We start from the raw sequence: 18,002 nt of genomic DNA on the forward strand, positions 1-18,002 counted from the left end.
ATCTAGTAAATCCATTTTAATTCAGCCAGAGTTCGACAGGAGGCTTGTGATTCCATGTTTAGGAAACATTGTCCTGGACCATGAGGTATAACTAACATATCACAACACTTTTCTCTTTTTAATGTGGAAGCAGTCAGTTATTTTGAGTATTGCCTTCGTGCCGACAACAGCCTTGTTTTCGGGTCGTCCGTCCCTCCGTCCGTCTGCTCCATTCTCATGAACTCGATATCTCATGAACTCCTGGAGGGAGTTTCTGAAAGCTTGCTACAAACGTTCAACTCAGCGATGAACTGATTACCATTTGGTTGTCAAAGGTCACTGTGACCTCACAAAACAGTTTTGTCCACCATAACTCATATGCTAATTATGACAATTTCCCACAAATGTCTAATAGCATAAAAATGATGAAGTGATGACATTTTTGACAAACATGGATATAAACTGTAACTTGAGTAGTTGGCAGAAGCAGTAATTACATTTTTTTTACAATAAATAAACAAACTTTATGACCTGTTTGTGTGGATTATTGATAAATAACTATTATTGGCCCCTGTACCAGGACATCCCTGTTATTTATCAGATTTGATAGACCTTGTCGTGCATAATTGTAAAATGTGGTGTCATTCAAACAGAATACATTTTGATTGTTCAGTTTCTCGTCATCCTAACCTCGGCACGTGTTGAGCTCATTGTTGAAGCTGATCATCACGTCTGTCCGCTGTTTGATGCTGAGCGTTGATGGATGCTCCTATTTTTAGATAACAGGTGTGGGTGATACGGATGAACTCATCAATCATTCACTGTATGCGTCATTGTATACAATAACAATATACAGTATTTGTTATGAACAGCAGCATTATCTGGAATTCTGTCGTCAAACATCTAACCAAATGAGAAGGTCTGCTGTCTGAAGATCCAGTGAATGAAAGGAAGCCTGACCAATGAAGATGTGCTTTCGCAATGATGCTCTCAGTGCTGGTTGAGCTGCATCAGTGCAAAGACGTCAAATGAAGATTGTCACTTCTGATGTGACACAATCAGTGCAACACTTATGAGAAGCTGAGGACAATAACATGTGGAAAATAGCAAAAATGATTTTTAAAAATGCCTGACATTGGGAGAATGTAGGATGATAGATACCAGAGAACGGTGCGTGTATAAAGTGGATAGAAATAATACATTTAAACAGAATGCGGTCTCTATATTATCCATCCACAAGTGTCACCTTTCTCCCTGAACCCTCTGACATGACTTGACGATCATAATTGAACTCGGTGGCTTTATACCTGCTTGCCTTGGTTTCTTTCAATGCTACTTTTCTTCCCTCATGTAGGAGAAACCAAGGCCGAGGATCAGCTGAAACCATCAGCTTTCTCAGTGTAAAACACAAACCATCTGTTGGTGTTGTCCACTCGGTGGTAGAACCACGACCTAATGGTGGCTCAATAGAACCGTCACTGACGATGGTGCTGTATCAAAGACATATTGGGAAGATTTAGGTGTTTCAGATGAGCCGAGTGGCTGTGAACAAGCTGTTGTTTGAGGGCATTATTGGGGGTTTCTGGTGAAAGAGTACCTGGAGGGTGTGTGAGAGCGTGTTAAGACACGGCAGGTCGGCTGTAATGAATAGTTTGTTCAGGAAGCTGTCCTCTCAGGGACTTAAATACCTCATTTTAGAGGTTTGGAAGAACCTTTTCTTTCATTTCATGGAACTGGGGTTGGGTTGGATGATGAAGTGATTACTTATGAGTGATTATTTTAGATGGGTTGTACAATGTTATGGCAATAGGAACTTTATGAATTCCATTTTCTCAAGTAGCAGTTGAGTGTAGAATATCAATTCCTCTCTGTTTTGGTATATTTTTCATCTTCGGTGATTTACAAAGGGTATCAGACTGCTCAGTGACTGCCACGGATACAAATTATTGATCATTGATGATCCATATTAACAGATACAGATCCCTTTGTTGTTTGATTATAGATTATATCTGTAAACCAGACATTTTAAATGTTATCATTTTACTTTATTAAAATAATTGATAGTGGGTTTTTTCTTCATATAAACACACTATTCAAATAAGGAAATAAAAGATTGTATTTATATTGATTAAAACAAATCTTGTCATTAGTAGTTTTAATGATGTATTATTAGTGTAAACGGCTCATAATTCATCTCTAATATATATTTATGCTAATGTAAAAACATCTCCTTCAAACTACTGGATTTATTCAAGTTTATCACCAAAACTACATGTTACGATAACATGATAACGTTATAATTTACCTTCAGCCAGTACTCATTTTCACTGAGCAGAGCCTGAAGGCATCGTAATGTAACTAGTGAACCTCCGTTGGTTAAACTGCGATGGTTAACGTTAAACTGCGATGGTTAACGTTAAACTGTGGAATCAAACAGGTTCACATGTGTGCTGAACTGTGAGAGGGATCAGTACCGATCACAGATCAACAACGGTCCTTACACCACTAGTTATCAGTGACGGTGTTAGCCCCTTCAGCTCTGAAGTCTGTATCTATATATCTATAGAGATGTAGATATATAGATTCATTCACTAATTAATTTGGCTCTGCACTCTTTAGTATGTTTTCAAAGCCAATAGAAGTGATCCAGTTGACACACTTTATCATAGTTAATCATAAGTTTATCATAACCAAGCACATGTTACTGAGATGTCCTGATCAAAGCTACCTTGATCCTCTGTTGGGACGAGTTGCGTTAGTGTGGATTTAAAACTGGATGAGTACTGTGTGTACGGCTGGAGTGTTGATGGACTCCTCTGTAGTCCGTCTTACCTTCAGCTCCGTCCTTCTTTAAATCCCAGTCTGCACAGGTAGCGCTTGACACACACTTCAATGAGGATGTCATTCACTAACGTTTTACGGAGCTCGTGGTCTTCTCTCGCACGCTGGAGATTAACTACCTGCTATCAGTTCAGGAGCTCAGCTCACATAACTCTGGAAGACATTTGACCTCCTAGACCTTTATCGCTCCTAAAGTAGCTAACGGGTGTGAGAGCACGAGTCGGTCTGACATTGTGATCAGCTCTGTTTCAACAGAAGACATTTTTGTTTTTACACATCCAATTTTCTATAGAGCATTACTCATTGGCTCCATTTCGAGTGACCTTTGAATGAAAGCATTTCTGTGTCAGACACAGAGTTGGTTAAAGGTTACTTTCACTGAGTTCCTCTGAATGTTTAAGGTAGCATTTAGGAATGATTCTGTTCTCATAAAGCCACTACCTTGCCTGAGCAGTGAGCTCCTTTGCAGCACACAGTGACCACTAGCATCAGTGCAGCCTGTAAACACAGCTCAGGGTCCCTGTACTCAAGGCTCAGGCTGTACCACTTTGAAACTGATGATTTATTTCTCTGCTCTGGTTTTTATTTTATCCCCCTTCACACCCCTCCCTACCTCACATTCTCTGGTTCTGTCCGGTCCCCCAGTGTTGCAGCTCGGCTCAGTAATCCATTAAACAGATCTCATTAGGACCACAGTCTCTCTTTATGAACTATTCCTCCCCCTCATCTTCCTCACCTTCAACCCGTCTGTCTGTCTCTGTCTAGCGTTTTGTTAAGCAGCACTGGTCGCTGTTCAGATGGACTACTTGGACCTGGTAGTGTTTGTGTGGACAGGGTGCTGTTCCAGCCCTGCATTAATGCTCCCCATGTTACTCTTGTTACAGGCTGTAGATGTCATGTCGCGGTGCAAACCTCACCCCAACTACATGCGAGTCCAATGGTCGGAGGTAACCACCAGGGTCGTGGTAATAAACATAAGGGAAAGTGTGTGTTAATTAGTGGCGGGCCGTGCATTTTCTACCTGGGCCTTCTGTGCTGTCCTACTGAGCTACATTTTTTGTTTCTAGGGGTGTAACAATACACGTATTCATATTAAACCGTTCGGTACGAGGCTTATGAACCGAACAATATGTTTGAATAATACTAGTGCATTTGGAAAATGCAGAAGCTTAAATTGTGGGAAATATAATGTTTGAACCCGGAACAATAACAAAAAACAGCTGAGGCCCCGCGTGTGTTCAGGGAGGCTAAGCTAAACTAGCTTAGCGGGGAAACAACAGTTAGCTGTTCCCTACTGATTCAAACAGAATCAAATGTCCGAAATAACCCGCGATGACGGGATGCTTCGTCATTAACGGACAAGTCAGAACCAATGTAATTAACACAATGACAAGAACCAGTCACATATATTTATATGACAACATAAAATGTCAAGCATGACAAATCAACACTGCAGCGCTAGAGCACGAGCCATTCATATTATTCATAAAAACGACACGATAGACAAATGAAGACAGTAGTAGCGCTACTGCAGATGTAAAAACGAAAGCAGTTCACTTACCAAAGCTGCTGTTCACTTCAAGACAAAGTCCATCCTCCTTTCTTTGTTAACAAAGTCAGTAACTCCTAAATCCATTTCTCCTTCAGCCATTCAGTGTTAAAAAAAACAAAGCTAGGTAAAAAAAAATAAAGAATCTACACCAAGCAAAACACTAAAAATGTCATAACTTCTCTTACATATGCTTCAACATAAACTCTTACTAAACACTAAGATCTTTAAATGAATTTGAGAAGTTGAACATTTTCCGCGATTTGGGTCGCGGTTTGTCATTAAGGGGTGATGGTGGGTCCTGCAGCCAGACCAGGGGCTGAATCTGATTGGATAAAAGCTCTCCTTAAAACAAGCTGTGCTGGAAGCAGAGCAACAGAGGAAGACAGTAGCTGTGCAATGAGATAATAAGCTCATGGGGAAAATGATTCTAATACATGTAGTGTATTTATGAAAAATGATTAAGTTATAAAATAGCTATAACTTTGTGATTCTGTCTAGGCCAGCAGAGAAGGCTTAGCTGGCCCTGACGGCCCACCACTGGTGTTAATACAGTTTATAATGGAGCATTAATATCAGTTGTGTTCTTTGGGAGCGCCGTGTTGTAAAACACAACCCTCTGAACCCCAAGCAGTTCAGCAGCGTTTCTTTCACTTTCTCTCCGTGGCCTTGTTTTTCACTGCAATGTAAAAGTCGTGCTCCTCTATGGAAACAGCACCATCATGGCTAGAAGCAGAGAGAACTCAGATGTCTGTTGTGTAGTATACAACACAATGTCGTAAACCATAAAAAAGAAAAAAAAACGCACGTTGAATTTCTTTGATAATTTATTTTACAAAAAGTGGAAAACAATGGAATGAAACGTTTCTCCGAGTGCCTACAAGTGTTACCGAGGTTTGACTAAAGGAGGCTCTGCGTGCTATATTCATTGAACTATACAGCTCAGTCAAAGTTTCACAAAACGTTTGTCATGTCTGTCTCAGGCGAGACAACTGAGCAGTGGCGGCTGGTGGAACATGTTCTAGGTAGGGCCATCCTATCAATTTCAGCAAACATCCCAGTATGATTTAATGCAAAAAAATGAAAGTATCAAACACGCATTACTACTTTGCAGTTAAATATTTAACATTTATTCCAACACGGAAAAAAGCAGTAAATACCACTTATATAATATAACATGTTTATGTATTGAGATGCCCCTATGGACCTTGTTATAGGAGGTAAAGATCAGGAGAAGTAAACATGAAGTGTAATTATGAATACTGATGTTAAATTAAGCTGTGATGAGTTTTCACTGTTAATTTACCATCTCAGTTAAATGTTGATGCCTCCATGACCAAGTTAAGCAGATGAGACTGAGGACAACTATGTAGAAGAAAGGATGTTCACTTTGCCTAATATGTAGCTTGACAGAGTTCTCCATGTGTGTCCTGGTGTTCTCATGGTTCCTTACCTCCTCATCCCTCACTCCCTACCCTGGTGTTCTCATGTTTCCTTACCTCCTCATCCCTCACTCCCTACCCTGGTGTTCTCATGTTTCCTTACCTCCTCACTCCCGTAGCTGTCCGTGCTGGATCTGTCCCCGTTGTTTTAAAAAGCTAAATACGTTATTAGCATGACGTCATCCAGCTCGCCAAACCTGTCTGGTGTACAGCTAGTACAGAAGCTTCGCATGGACTGCTTTCCCGCTAGTCTGCTGTCTGATATCAGCTCTTTGGTCTGCAGGATCTCCGCCAAAGTTCTCCTCTCAAACGAGACTTGGAGGAGTAGTGCTCGCGCTCGCCTGTAGAGGCTTCTCCTGACGAGAACGCGCAGCTAGGGGTGCTAAATCGTTTTGGCCCCACGCTGAATCTATTTGAGGGTGCTGATTGGCTAAATTGTATGTCACTCATTTATATCTTGAATCAGCAATTGGCTAAACTGCTTCATAGACCCGCCTCTTTTGGGCCAAAACGATTTTGCCCCCCTAGCTGCGCGTTCTGAGTCGTGTCGTGCACACAGGCGGAGAGCACGAGCAGGAAAAGCATATATTTTGCGCAGATATCATATTTTACACATATTACTGGGTACATTCCATAGTTCAAAAACACAAATATTGACAATTTGTATAATTTATGATTATTATAATTATTATTTTTTTGTTTGTTTTTGTGTGGCTCAAGGTGGGGCCAGGCCCCATGGCCCTCTATTGGCCAGCCGTCACTGCAACTGAGTATTTCAATTGCCTTTCAACGGCTCTCAACATGGCGACGGCGAGCCGGCGACTCAAAGCCAACAGTGCTAGCAACAGAGCTAACAGCATTAACCTGAGGGGGAATAGGAGGACGACGCTGTCAGTCTGGACAGCATTATCAGCTGTAACCACCGTATGAGAGCAGGGCAGAGCGGCAGGCGTGAGCTAACCAGTGGGGCATGCTCACATGCACGCTCATATGTACTAATGTGCACTAAAAGGCTCACTGTGATAACAACAAGTAGCTGAATCACTGCTAGTGATGGGTATCAATTATCTATACTTGTTACAGTCAGCTCCACACCCTCCTCACTCTACCTGTCAGCCACTCCCTCTTCGTCAGCCTAACTCCCTTCACCTGTTCACTCACCTGCCTCTGATCACTAATCAAGCCACTATATAGACTCCTGCCTCTCAAACACTCATTGCCAGATTGTCCTACTTGCTATTCGATGCCAGACTTTCCAGCGCTTTATCCCGGACTGATTTCCTGTTGTCGACTCTTCCTGCCCCGGATCTACCCGTCCCGCCGGACTCCCGGTAAACTCACCAGCCTCCTGTTCCTGACCTGGATTCATTCTGCCTGCCAATTCTGCTGCCCTGCCAGAGACTTTGATGTGTCAGTCTGTACCTGTTGAGTTTATAATAAAAGCCAACGGTTCCTGGAATCTAGTGTGCTGCAATTGGGTCTATATACAATCCGTTACAGTACAATCTGGCCAGTCATGGACCCAGCGCACACCTCTTCACCACAGTCCCGTTTCAAGAGGATCGAGGGGATCCTCCAGCAGCATGAGGCGCTGATGGCCAATGTTCCCAGCCCTGGAGAAGGTTTCCTGCCCCTCTGCCCAGGCCTTCGTCCGCCGCTTCTGCCGCACCTGGGCCGAAGCCAGAGCAGCGCTCCTCCGCACAGCCAAACGGTACTTCACAGCGCCCAACCGGTGCCGCACCAAAGCCCTCATCTACCATCGATGGAAGTCCTGCCTACGCGGTTCGCTGCCTGCTTTGTTCCCGCCGCCGTGGGGGAGGCCTGCAATACCTGGTCGACTGGGAAGGCTACTGTCCAGAAGAAAGATCCTGGTCCCAGCTCGTCACATTCTGGATGCCCCTCTCATCAGGGAGTTTCACCGCTGCCATCCTGACCAGCCCTCCAAGGCTGGTCAGCTGGGTGCCCACTGGGGCTACCCAGCTACATTCTGTTCCCCCTCTTCCACCTGTAACTTAAGATGTTGGGAGGAGTCTCCCTCTGATGGACAGTAGAGATGATGCAAGTCTTAAGACACTTCCGGAGGTTGCCGCCTGGTGTTTGTGTGTGTGTGTGAGTGTGTTGTTGGAGGACACACAGAGCAGGGGTAGAGGCTGCAGCAATAATAAATGACACAAATAACGTTAAAAAGTACAGCTTATGAGAAACAATAATCAATACTCTGGTCTACCGGGTTTTTGGTACCCATCCCTAATCACTGCATCGGTCTCCTGCTGATGTGTGTTTGTCTGCTGTTTGTTTTAGGCCTCACAGTACTTCCAGCTTCCAGTTGCTATAGTCAGTCAGAGGCTGAATGTTTTATCTTTAGTTAAACCATAAGTGCCACACACAACACAACTGGAAGCTCCATGATGGGATGTTTCTTACTGCACTGCTCTTTGCTCCTTACTTTAAAATAAATCTAAAACAGTTATTGATGGTACTGATTATTCACTAATTATTCATGTCCATCGAATCCTTGAACTGCTCCAGCTGTCTGAGACTGTCTCTCCAGGCCTCCCTGAATGACTCCTCCATACTCAAAGTAGAGAATAGACGAGGCCTCGCTTGTCTTCATTTCACGTTGAAAGTTCTGCTCATATTGTATGAAACCTCTTGGATTTGTTATTTGAAATAATCAGAATACAGCTTTATCAACATGTTTTCTTTTCTTTCTCCTCCTCCCCTTCTGCTCTCTCCATCTCTCTCTAGCAGGGGTCCTCTGGATCAAAGGGTTTTCAGACCTGCAGTGTTTTCCAGGTGAGACTTGCACACCTTTCTCAATCTACAACAGTCCAATACTTCAACCTCTTCTTCCAGAGGGAGAAGCTTCCTTTGGATTCTTGGTGGTTTCCTTGAACTAAAAGCTACTTAAACCTCTCACTACCATTTGGGGCTGCAGACACGTCAGAATTACCATTAGACAGCTGGAAGGCTCCTGATTTTCTAATCGAATTAAATTCTAAAAAAATCAAATAGTTTATGCGACAATTGTCTTATCATAAGTATATATACTTCACCATCGCAGGTGTGGCCTGTAGATACTGAGGGGGGGGGGGGGGGGGTTGGGCCATCTTGACTGAATAGTTCCCAGTGATTATCAAATAGTGTTTTTGCTTAAAACCTTTTACCTACTAGCCCTATTTTTAGCCCTCTGCTCGAAAATTGCATACTCTTACTCTCTTGAGTAAACTACCCAAACTACAAGTCTATTTTAATAATTTTGATGGTCTATACAGGTAACACTTGTGAGATGTGTAAATATTGTGTATATGTTACTGGTTAATACTTATGAACACTTATGGCACAGCTGAAGTTGAAAAGGTTCCAGGTTCGCCTGGGAAAAAAAAGCACTTTTATTGACATTTCTTTGGAATTATTGCAGAGTGAAGCCTACAAACACTCCTGTGTCATAGTACAACAGGGTTGTGGTCTCTCTAAGATCATTTTACTTAGATTGAGTGAAGCAGGCCAGCATAATAGGTCAGAGAAATGAGCATTCGGCTTGAAATTCTGTACTCTCTCATGCTCTATTCTAATTTTATATAACTATATATTTCACTTTTTTTTATCACTCATATTATTCAATACATCCAAATACAGCTGTTAGGAATCATTTTGAGATTCCTAACATCATCAGAGCCTGCTCTGGCTCTCAGCCATAGGATTTTCTCAGTCCCTGTGTGTGTATGGCGCTGTATCTCAGCCTATCATCGGTCGATTTCAGTGAATAAGCCCTCCTTCGACGCGTCAGAGTCTCAGGAAGGCCACTGTCGAATTTGGTGTTGATTGACATAAGTTTCAGCCAATAAAGTTGCAAGAAGTGCGGCGTCTCCCCGTGCGTAAAATTCCATTGGCCGAAAGTCTGACCGCTGGCCCGAGGTGGGTTGACCCCCCCTTCCACAGGAAACAGCTCGGCATAAACAGGATGTGCTTCGCGGCCATGACGGTAGCTCTCAACCGGAGCATTTTCGATGTTTTTGTACTAATATTTCATAAAACCTGACCAAAAACCATGGATTATTTCCGGTGAAGACCAGTGGTATTGGACCGTTGTACGGTCACAGCGTTGCGGTGCGTCCACGGAGAGAAGAACCGACGGTATGTACGCTTTCTCTGCCTGATGCTAATGCTAAACGATGTCCGGATTAGCCGGCTAGCTGCTAGCTTCGTGGTGAAAATATTGATTTGAGGCAGACATAACGCCGATTTCTGCCGAGGATTTCATGATTTTATGCCACGTTTTATAGATGCTTATACTAGTAGTCTATAGTTGTGTTTGGAGTGTGTCAAAAGTGACTTGTATGATAGTGTTGCCCATACGTTGCTGTTTAATCCGGAAAAAAAACTGGACAGATCCACAATACTGGCGAACAATAAGGCTATTTTCCGAACAATATTTTCAGGGGTCCTGAGCCCGAGAGCCCCCCCAAATGGGAGGCGCTCGTAGCCAGAAGGTTTTATTATGCTCATCCCTAATAAGAACTGAATGTTGACCCCCCCCCCCCTCAACTCTTCGTTCATCTCACCCTCCTCTGTCCTCATCCTCTAGGTGTCTTTCTGGGATGTCCAGGCTCGGGGGCCTGAGGGGGCTCAGCCCTGAAGCACAGAGAGACTACACAAGCCTCTACAGATGGACGCATCCACATGTAGAGACACCTGCACAGCTGCTTGAGAGAGAGAACTGACCAATCAACAAACTTCTCCCTCTTCGGTCGCCTAACATTTGACATTCCATCCATCAAACAATCATCCATCCTTCCCTTTTTCCATTCAGTCGTCTAGAGTGTGCTCGAAGTGGAGAGCAGGTAACGGATGATGCTGGCCATGGTGACCTAGTGTAAATGGCTATTCCTCAGCACAGATCAGTGCCAGTATCGATTGCTCAATCTTCCTCCTCCTCTCCCCCCTCCTCTACCTCTCTGCTCTCCTTCCCTGTTCACCGCTTCCGCTCGCTGCCCGGTCCCGCCTCTCCCCTCCAACACCATGGTAGGTGCAGGCTTGGGCGTGTGGAAGCTAATGCGAGGTGTCCGCCAGCTGGAGCTCCACCGCCTCATCCTGGCACTTATCATCTTCTGCTTACTGTCCATGGCCTTCCTAGCTTACTATGTCTCCAACAGCCCCAAAATCAAGGAGGCCCCCCCTTTGCCCTTCAGTGACTGTGGCGGAGGAGGGGGGATGTCGCCGGGAGCGAGCACCGGAGCCGCCGGAGGAGGGCCAGGTGTCCAGAGGGCACCGCTTTTCCTCCCCCAGCGCCAGGGCAGACTACGGCAGGTAAAGGCGGTGGACAACTCCAGGACAGAGCCCGTGGTTCTGGTGTTCGTGGAGAGCATCTACTCCCAGCTGGGCCAGGAGATTGTAGCCATATTAGAGTCCAGCCGCTTCCACTACCGGACAGAGATTGCTCCTGGTAAAGGAGACATGCCCACATTAACGGAGCATAACCGTGGGCGCTACACACTGATCATCTATGAAAATGTGTTGAAATATGTCAATCTGGATGCTTGGAACCGCGACTTGCTGGACAAGTACTGTGTTGAGTATGGAGTAGGCGTCATTGGCTTTTTTAAAGCGAATGAAAACTCTCTCCTCAGTGCACAGCTCAAAGGTTTCCCCCTCTTTCTACACTCACACCTGGGACTCAGGGACTACCGCATCAACCCCAATGCTCCTCTACTCTACATTACCAAGCCCAACCAGGTGGAGCAAGGCTCTCTACCAGGGGATGACTGGACCATTTTCCAGTCCAACCACTCTACCTATGAACCAGTGCTTCTGGCCAGCACCAAGTCCTCTGAGGCACTGGCACATTTTGGACCCAGCCCCTTGCGGGCTCTCTACGCCACCGTGGTCCAGGACTTGGGGCTCCACGATGGCATTCAAAGGGTTCTCTTTGGAAACAATCTCAACTACTGGCTTCACAAGCTGGTGTTTGTGGACTCCATTGCCTACCTGACAGGGAAGAGACTGAGCTTGTCTTTGGACCGCCACATCCTGGTGGACGTAGATGATATATTCGTTGGCAAGGAGGGAACCCGTATGAAGGTGTCGGATGTGGAGGTGAGTGACACGGAGTCAATACAAGACACCACACATGATCAGACATTAGCTTTAGTTGGCTCTCACTTTGCGTAGTAGTTGAATGTGAGATGTTGACACAGATTCATGTTCATGTAAAGAGGACTTCAGATGGTATGCCAAGGAAGTGTAGTTAAAGGATCAGTTCAGTTTGTAGGATGACTATTGTTGAGTAATTCATTTGAAGTAAGGTGGATTAATGAAAGAACTGTAATTGATATGTTTATAATGAAAATACATCAAATGATAATGTGATATGTTTGTAATATTCTGCCCAATAGTTTGTATTTGCACTATGATACTCTCAGATGATACACGCAGCTTAGAATCCAGTGCTTTGGCTGCCTAATTACACATCCGGATTTATAACTCACAAATATAATGACTTCACTCACAAAACAATATTTTATCCTCTGAATTTCTGGAGATATGCATTCCTTCTGTGTAGTTTCTGTTGGATCGTTGGCAGACACATGTCCCACCAAGCCATTTATACATTTATTAGCTAGACTGGATATTCATTACTGATCTGCAACGTCAATTCAAGATACCTGGAATTGTATCTGACAGGTCAAAACTCTAATTTTAGGTATCTATTACATTTTGACTAGAACAATTCAAACTACTTTTGCCATTCGTGTGTATGGGGTTTCTTATTACAGATATAATTCAGTTGCAGCTATCTGCAACTGAATTATGATTGTTCATAATTCCAATTGAAGATATCGGTTTTCCCGCATTTTAGTTTGAGTAATCTTGACTAATGACATTCGAGCAGGCTTTGGGTGAATGCAGGTAAACAGGCCATGTGGAGAACTCAGTGGCTGAAATGCATTCTGGGAAGGCAGCGGCTATCGTCTGACAATGGTTTAAAATGAGCTGGTCTAGTGTTTACTTGTAAAACAATCCACTCGTACCATAGACTGTGTAGAAGTGGGCGTAGCCATGGTGACGTCACTCATTGGTTTGTGGACTGATGTTTTGAAGCCTCGAGTTCAGCGGTTCAGCTGTTGCAAACTTGTCTTTTGCAACCAGTGAACGGAGATGATCATATTTGGATTGTGGAAGAGTGACTTAGAGACGCCGTATATGACTCTGGTAAAGACCTGTCAATCACAGTAAGCCCCGCCCTAAAGCATCCCCTGCTTTATGGTCTGTTTGACTCTAAATGGACCATAATTCACGAAATGAACATCATGCTGTATTGAAGAAGACTTGAAACTAGAGATTGAGACCATAAACTCATGTTTACAATGTTTACTGAGGTAATAAATCAAGAGAGAAGTAGTCATTTTCTCATAGACTTCTATACAACCAGAGGAGTCGCCCCCTGGTGGACATTAGAGAGAATGCAAGTTTTAAGTCACTTTTCAGAACCAGAGGTTACTCCCTGGGTCTTACATGTTGTCTCTTATCTCAAGTTGCTCATTGGAATGTAAACAATGAGCAACAAGAGGAAGAGGAAGTCTTACTGTATGTACAAGTGAGAAGCTAGACGTATAACAATGGCACTCTTGTAGTCTATTACTTTGTTAATTGCTGCTCTGAGATCTGAGAAATTGTCACCATATGGGGTCTGGCGCCTACATTAAAGGCTTCACCAACACTGACAGAGAAAAACCCAATGTAACAAGTGTAAAGCAGCAGCTGGACATGGACCCACTAATCAAGAGGACAGAGATGTAGAGCTCTGTCTGGAAGCTGCTGCTTGTAAGGTAGAATTCATGCTTATGTTGCTGGCTGTGAGACTGTCTGTCTTGGGTTTTACAGATCTGATCCTTCTGTTAGATTCTATTCCATCACTCTTCCTGCCTTCTCTACTTTAACACGTCAGGATGCTGCTCAGTGGTTATTAGGTAGCACAGGGACGATTGGGCCCATGGTTCTCTCTGTGGTCTCTTTGTTTGGTGCTCTCCTGTTAGTTCATATTTCTTCCGGGCCGTTAGTGTTGCTTCCACTGTCAAAAGACACCCCGGTCAGATGAATGGCAAACTAGGTGTAACAGTTGTACTGTGAAAGACCTGACCCCACGGCTGCCTGTCACCCATTGTATGCATGTTTCACTCTTGAGTTTTCAATGACACCATGGTGAGGCCATGTCTATCATAGGAGACCCCCCTGAAATGGGACAAAGCTAGTGTCTCCATCTGAAAAATATGTTCATAAACATGCGGTTACATTAGAATATTAACACTTACTGTACAGGTCACCTCCATACTGATCTGTAGAATGATTATAAAAATGCTTCTTCTGTGAAATAACATTGCAGAAAGCAGCATAAAGACATCCGTATCAAAAGAGTTTGTATAAAGTCGTTAGGACATGTGCCTTGGGGCTTGCAGGATCATTGAGGTGAAGCAGCATTGGTTCATTTTCTAATCCTTCAATAAGTATGAAATGAAATGATGCTTCCACTGAGTAAGAGTGAGGTGTGTTTTTCATCCTTTCACAGGCATTGCTCAACACTCAAAACAAGCTGAGAGCGCTGGTCCCTAATTTCACCTTCAATTTGGGATTTTCAGGAAAATTCTATCACACAGGTATGGATCATCTGACCTTCTTGTATCGACAAAGCTTTGTGTTTGAAATGTGGTGTTGTAGCACAGCTCTGGATCTTTGTCTTTGTACCTGGAAAGAGGAAAGAGGGGCCATCATCTCTGCCTTTGACACGACAAGCTTTGGTGGGAGTTTGCAATGACTCCTTTGGAAGAATTAGTTGCCTTATTTATCCAGGAAAAAGCAAATTGTAAAATTGGGAGAATTAACTGAACTCTAATATTAACCATATTAAAGGATGCAATTCAAAATAACTGACAAACCAATACTCTAACTTACCGGACAAGCGTGTACGATTGAGTGACATCTAGTGGTGAGGTTGCAGATTACAACCAACTGAAACTTCTCCGGTGTGCCAAGCGTGTCGCAGAGCTACGGTGGTCGTTGTCAAAACGCGAAAGTGTTTGCTATGTCCTGAGTGCACACAGTGCTGGTAAACTTCAGCCGCTGTCCATGAACGTAGTTGTACTTTTCTTCTTATTAAAAACAAAACTATTTGTTAGGATTCACAGATTACTCTGTGGCACCTACACCTTTTCACAAATCATTTTCCATCCATGATGTTGACCGTTTCTAGTTTTTCTCCACCATATAGGTGTTCTAAAAGGAAATGGATGTGTTCAGGGATGCATGCAGCTGGGGGTGGGAGGACAACATCTGTCTTTATCCTGTGGAGCTCATAGGATCCTTTTTTGTAAAGTAACATGAGGCCAGATGTTGCACTAAAAACACAGGAAATGTGACTGATCGTGGATGTGCTCAATTTATTACCAACACCGACATAGAAAGGATGTGTGTTTTCAGGAACTGATGAAGAGGATCGGGGAGACGACATGCTGCTCCAGCACAGGATGGACTTCTGGTGGTTCCCTCACATGTGGAGCCACATGCAGCCTCACCTCTTTCACAACGTCAGCGTCTTGGCAGAGCAGATGAGGCTCAACAAGATCTTTGCTCAGGTTAGCCGCTCTATTACTGCACACATGGCCAGTGTGGCTGCATGGAGAGTGGAAGGAGCAGGACGACACTGTGTTCCTTTGGGACCACGTGGCTAAGCTTAAGAAAACTCAAATATCCTATCTCTAAATATTAGAATATTTCCTCAGACCAAGTTAAAAAAAAGATTGATAACAGCAAAACAAAATCAAACATTAGAAAATGTCCATTAATGCACTCAGTACTTGGTTGGGAATCCTTTTGCATGGATTACAGCATCAATGCGGCGTGGCATGGAGGCAATCAGCCTGTGGCATTGCTGAGGTGTTATGGATGCCCAGGATGCTTCAATAGCGGCCTTTAGCTCATTTGCATTGTTGGGTCTGGTGTCTTTCAGCTTCCTCTTCACAATACCCCACAAATTCTCTATGGGGTTGTATTGTATTGTTGTATTTCATTTGGAAGTCAAGGCGCCAGAGTCTGGAGAAAGGCTGGAGAGGAGCAAAATCCAAGTTGCTTGAAATCCAGTGTGAAGTTCCCACAGTCAGTGATGGTTTGGGGAGCCATGTCAGCTGCTGGTGTTGGTCCACTGTGTTTCATCAAGTCCAGAGTAAATGCAGCTGTGTACCAAGAGATTTTAGAGCACTACATGCTTCCGTCTGCTGAAAAGCTCTATGGAGATGAGGATTTCATTTTCCAGCATGATCTGGCACCTGCCCACAGTGCCAGAACCACCAGTAACTGGTGTACTGCCCATGGCATTACTGTCCTCGATTGGCCTGCCAATTCCCCTGACCTGAACCCCAAAGAGAATTTGTGGGGTATTGTGAAGAGGAAGCTGAAAGACACCAGACCCAACAATGCAAATGGGCTAAAGGCCGCTATTGAAGCATCCTGGGCATCCATAACACCTCAGCAATGCCACGCCGCATTGATGCTGTAATCCGTGCAAAAGGATTCCCAACCAAGTACTGAGTGCATTAATGGACATTTTCTAATGTTTGATTTTGTTTTGCTGTTATCAATCTTTTTTTTAACTTGGTCTGAGGAAATATTCTAATATTTAGAGATAGGATATTTGAGTTTTCTTAAGCTGTAAGCCATAATCAGCAATATTAATAGAATAAAAGGCTTGCAATATTTCAGTTGATTTGTAATGAATCCAGAATGCATGACATTTTTGTTTTTTTAATTGCATTACAGAAAATAAAGAACTTTATCACAATATTCTAATTTTCTGAGACAGTCCTGTGTGTGTGTATGTATGTATGTATGTATGTATGTATATGTATATATATATATATATATATATATATATATATATATATATATATATATATATATATATATATATATATATAAAAAAAAATTATCATTTAATAATTTTTCTTAAATACACTACATGTATTATAATTTATAAAAATATTTTTCCCATTATCTTATTTTCTCATTGCACAGCTACTGTCTTCCTCAGTTGCTCTGCTTCCAGTGCAGCTTGTTTTAAGTAGAGCTTTTATCCAATCAGATCTCACCTCTGTGTCTCTAGGTAAGAAGCCTGCAGACTCTCACCTGCAGCCAGTGCAGATTAAAGTAAATGGGGACGATATTGTTGATTTTCATAGTGTTCAACCAATCAGATCTTTAGTTTGACATGTTGGGCGTATTCTTTGACTATCAGAGCCTGCAGCGCCGGCCTATAATGACGTCAGCATTACATGCCGCTCAGTGTCCATGTGTAGCTTTCCCGCGAGGTGCAGAGTGTGCTGTGATTGGGCAGTGGGCGAGCACGTGACTATCGTGAAACGAAACTTAACAGCCAGCAGAGGCTGATGGGTAGTGAATCGCATCACGTGATGCAGCTCAGCCAATCAAAATGCATTCTGACTGAGTGAGATGCACCATGACAGAGGAGACTGAGACAAGGAAAGACATTGCAGAGCAGTACGGTCAACATTCAGGTTGTGAAAGTAAAATCCTATGATAATCTCTTTGGGTCGTGGCTTGTCATGGTGGATCCCACAGCCAGACCAGCTGAGATCATTATATTTTCCTGAATTTAGGCTTTTGCATTTTCTAAATGCTCTGGTATTATTCAGACGACTCGTACCAAACGGTTTAATACGAAGATGTACATAGTTACAGCCTTAAAAATGAATAGCAGCTGTGGTGCCATCATGTGGTTATAAGGTGGTATTTCAGCTGCAGGACAGCAGTGAAGGCCCAGGTATAAAATGCACAGCCCGCCACTGCATATGACGGTAGCTTCACTCTAGTTTTAAAGCTGTTTCAGCCTCTGGACAGTATGTTGGCGGGCTGTAGGATTGCTACCCGGTTAAAGAGATGTTTAGTATTTAGAGAAGCAGACCTAGGTATACTCTATTCTCTCCTGACTTTAACTTTCTCTTTACTATCTTGCTTACCCCTTCGCACCCTGTCCTCTCTCCACACCTCTCCAGGAGCATGGCATCCCAACAGACATGGGCTATGCAGTGGCTCCGCACCACTCTGGGGTTTACCCAGTTCACAGCCAGCTCTATGAGGCCTGGAAGTCTGTGTGGGGCATCAAGGTGACCAGCACTGAGGAA

General features: G+C 43.6%; 1 protein-coding gene across 6 annotated transcripts in view; it reads left to right on the forward strand.

Annotated features, from left to right (window-relative positions):
* Positions 1-18,002, forward strand: part of ndst2a (N-deacetylase/N-sulfotransferase (heparan glucosaminyl) 2a) — a 42,773-nt gene that overhangs the window by 1,793 nt on the left and 22,978 nt on the right. For 2 of the 6 annotated variants that reach the window (XM_076076738.1, XM_076076743.1), the window contains exons 2-6: positions 8,563-8,607; positions 10,400-11,907; positions 14,378-14,465; positions 15,286-15,440; positions 17,874-18,002. The exon at positions 17,874-18,002 is cut by the window's right edge and continues 57 nt beyond it. In XM_076076738.1, the coding sequence (XP_075932853.1) occupies positions 10,834-11,907; positions 14,378-14,465; positions 15,286-15,440; positions 17,874-18,002 (1,446 nt within the window). In that variant the 5' untranslated portion in view covers positions 8,563-8,607; positions 10,400-10,833. Of the gene's footprint in view, positions 1-3,704; positions 3,786-8,559; positions 8,608-10,399; positions 11,908-14,377; positions 14,466-15,285; positions 15,441-17,873 lie in introns of all 6 variants that reach the window. The other 4 variants (XM_076076739.1, XM_076076742.1, XM_076076741.1 and 1 more) reach the window with 3 other exon arrangements.

Source organism: Anarhichas minor, unplaced genomic scaffold (assembly GCF_050575085.1).
Source record: "Anarhichas minor isolate MPS153535 unplaced genomic scaffold, ASM5057508v1 ptg000058l, whole genome shotgun sequence".
In the NCBI taxonomy this organism is placed as follows: domain Eukaryota; kingdom Metazoa; phylum Chordata; class Actinopteri; order Perciformes; family Anarhichadidae; genus Anarhichas; species Anarhichas minor.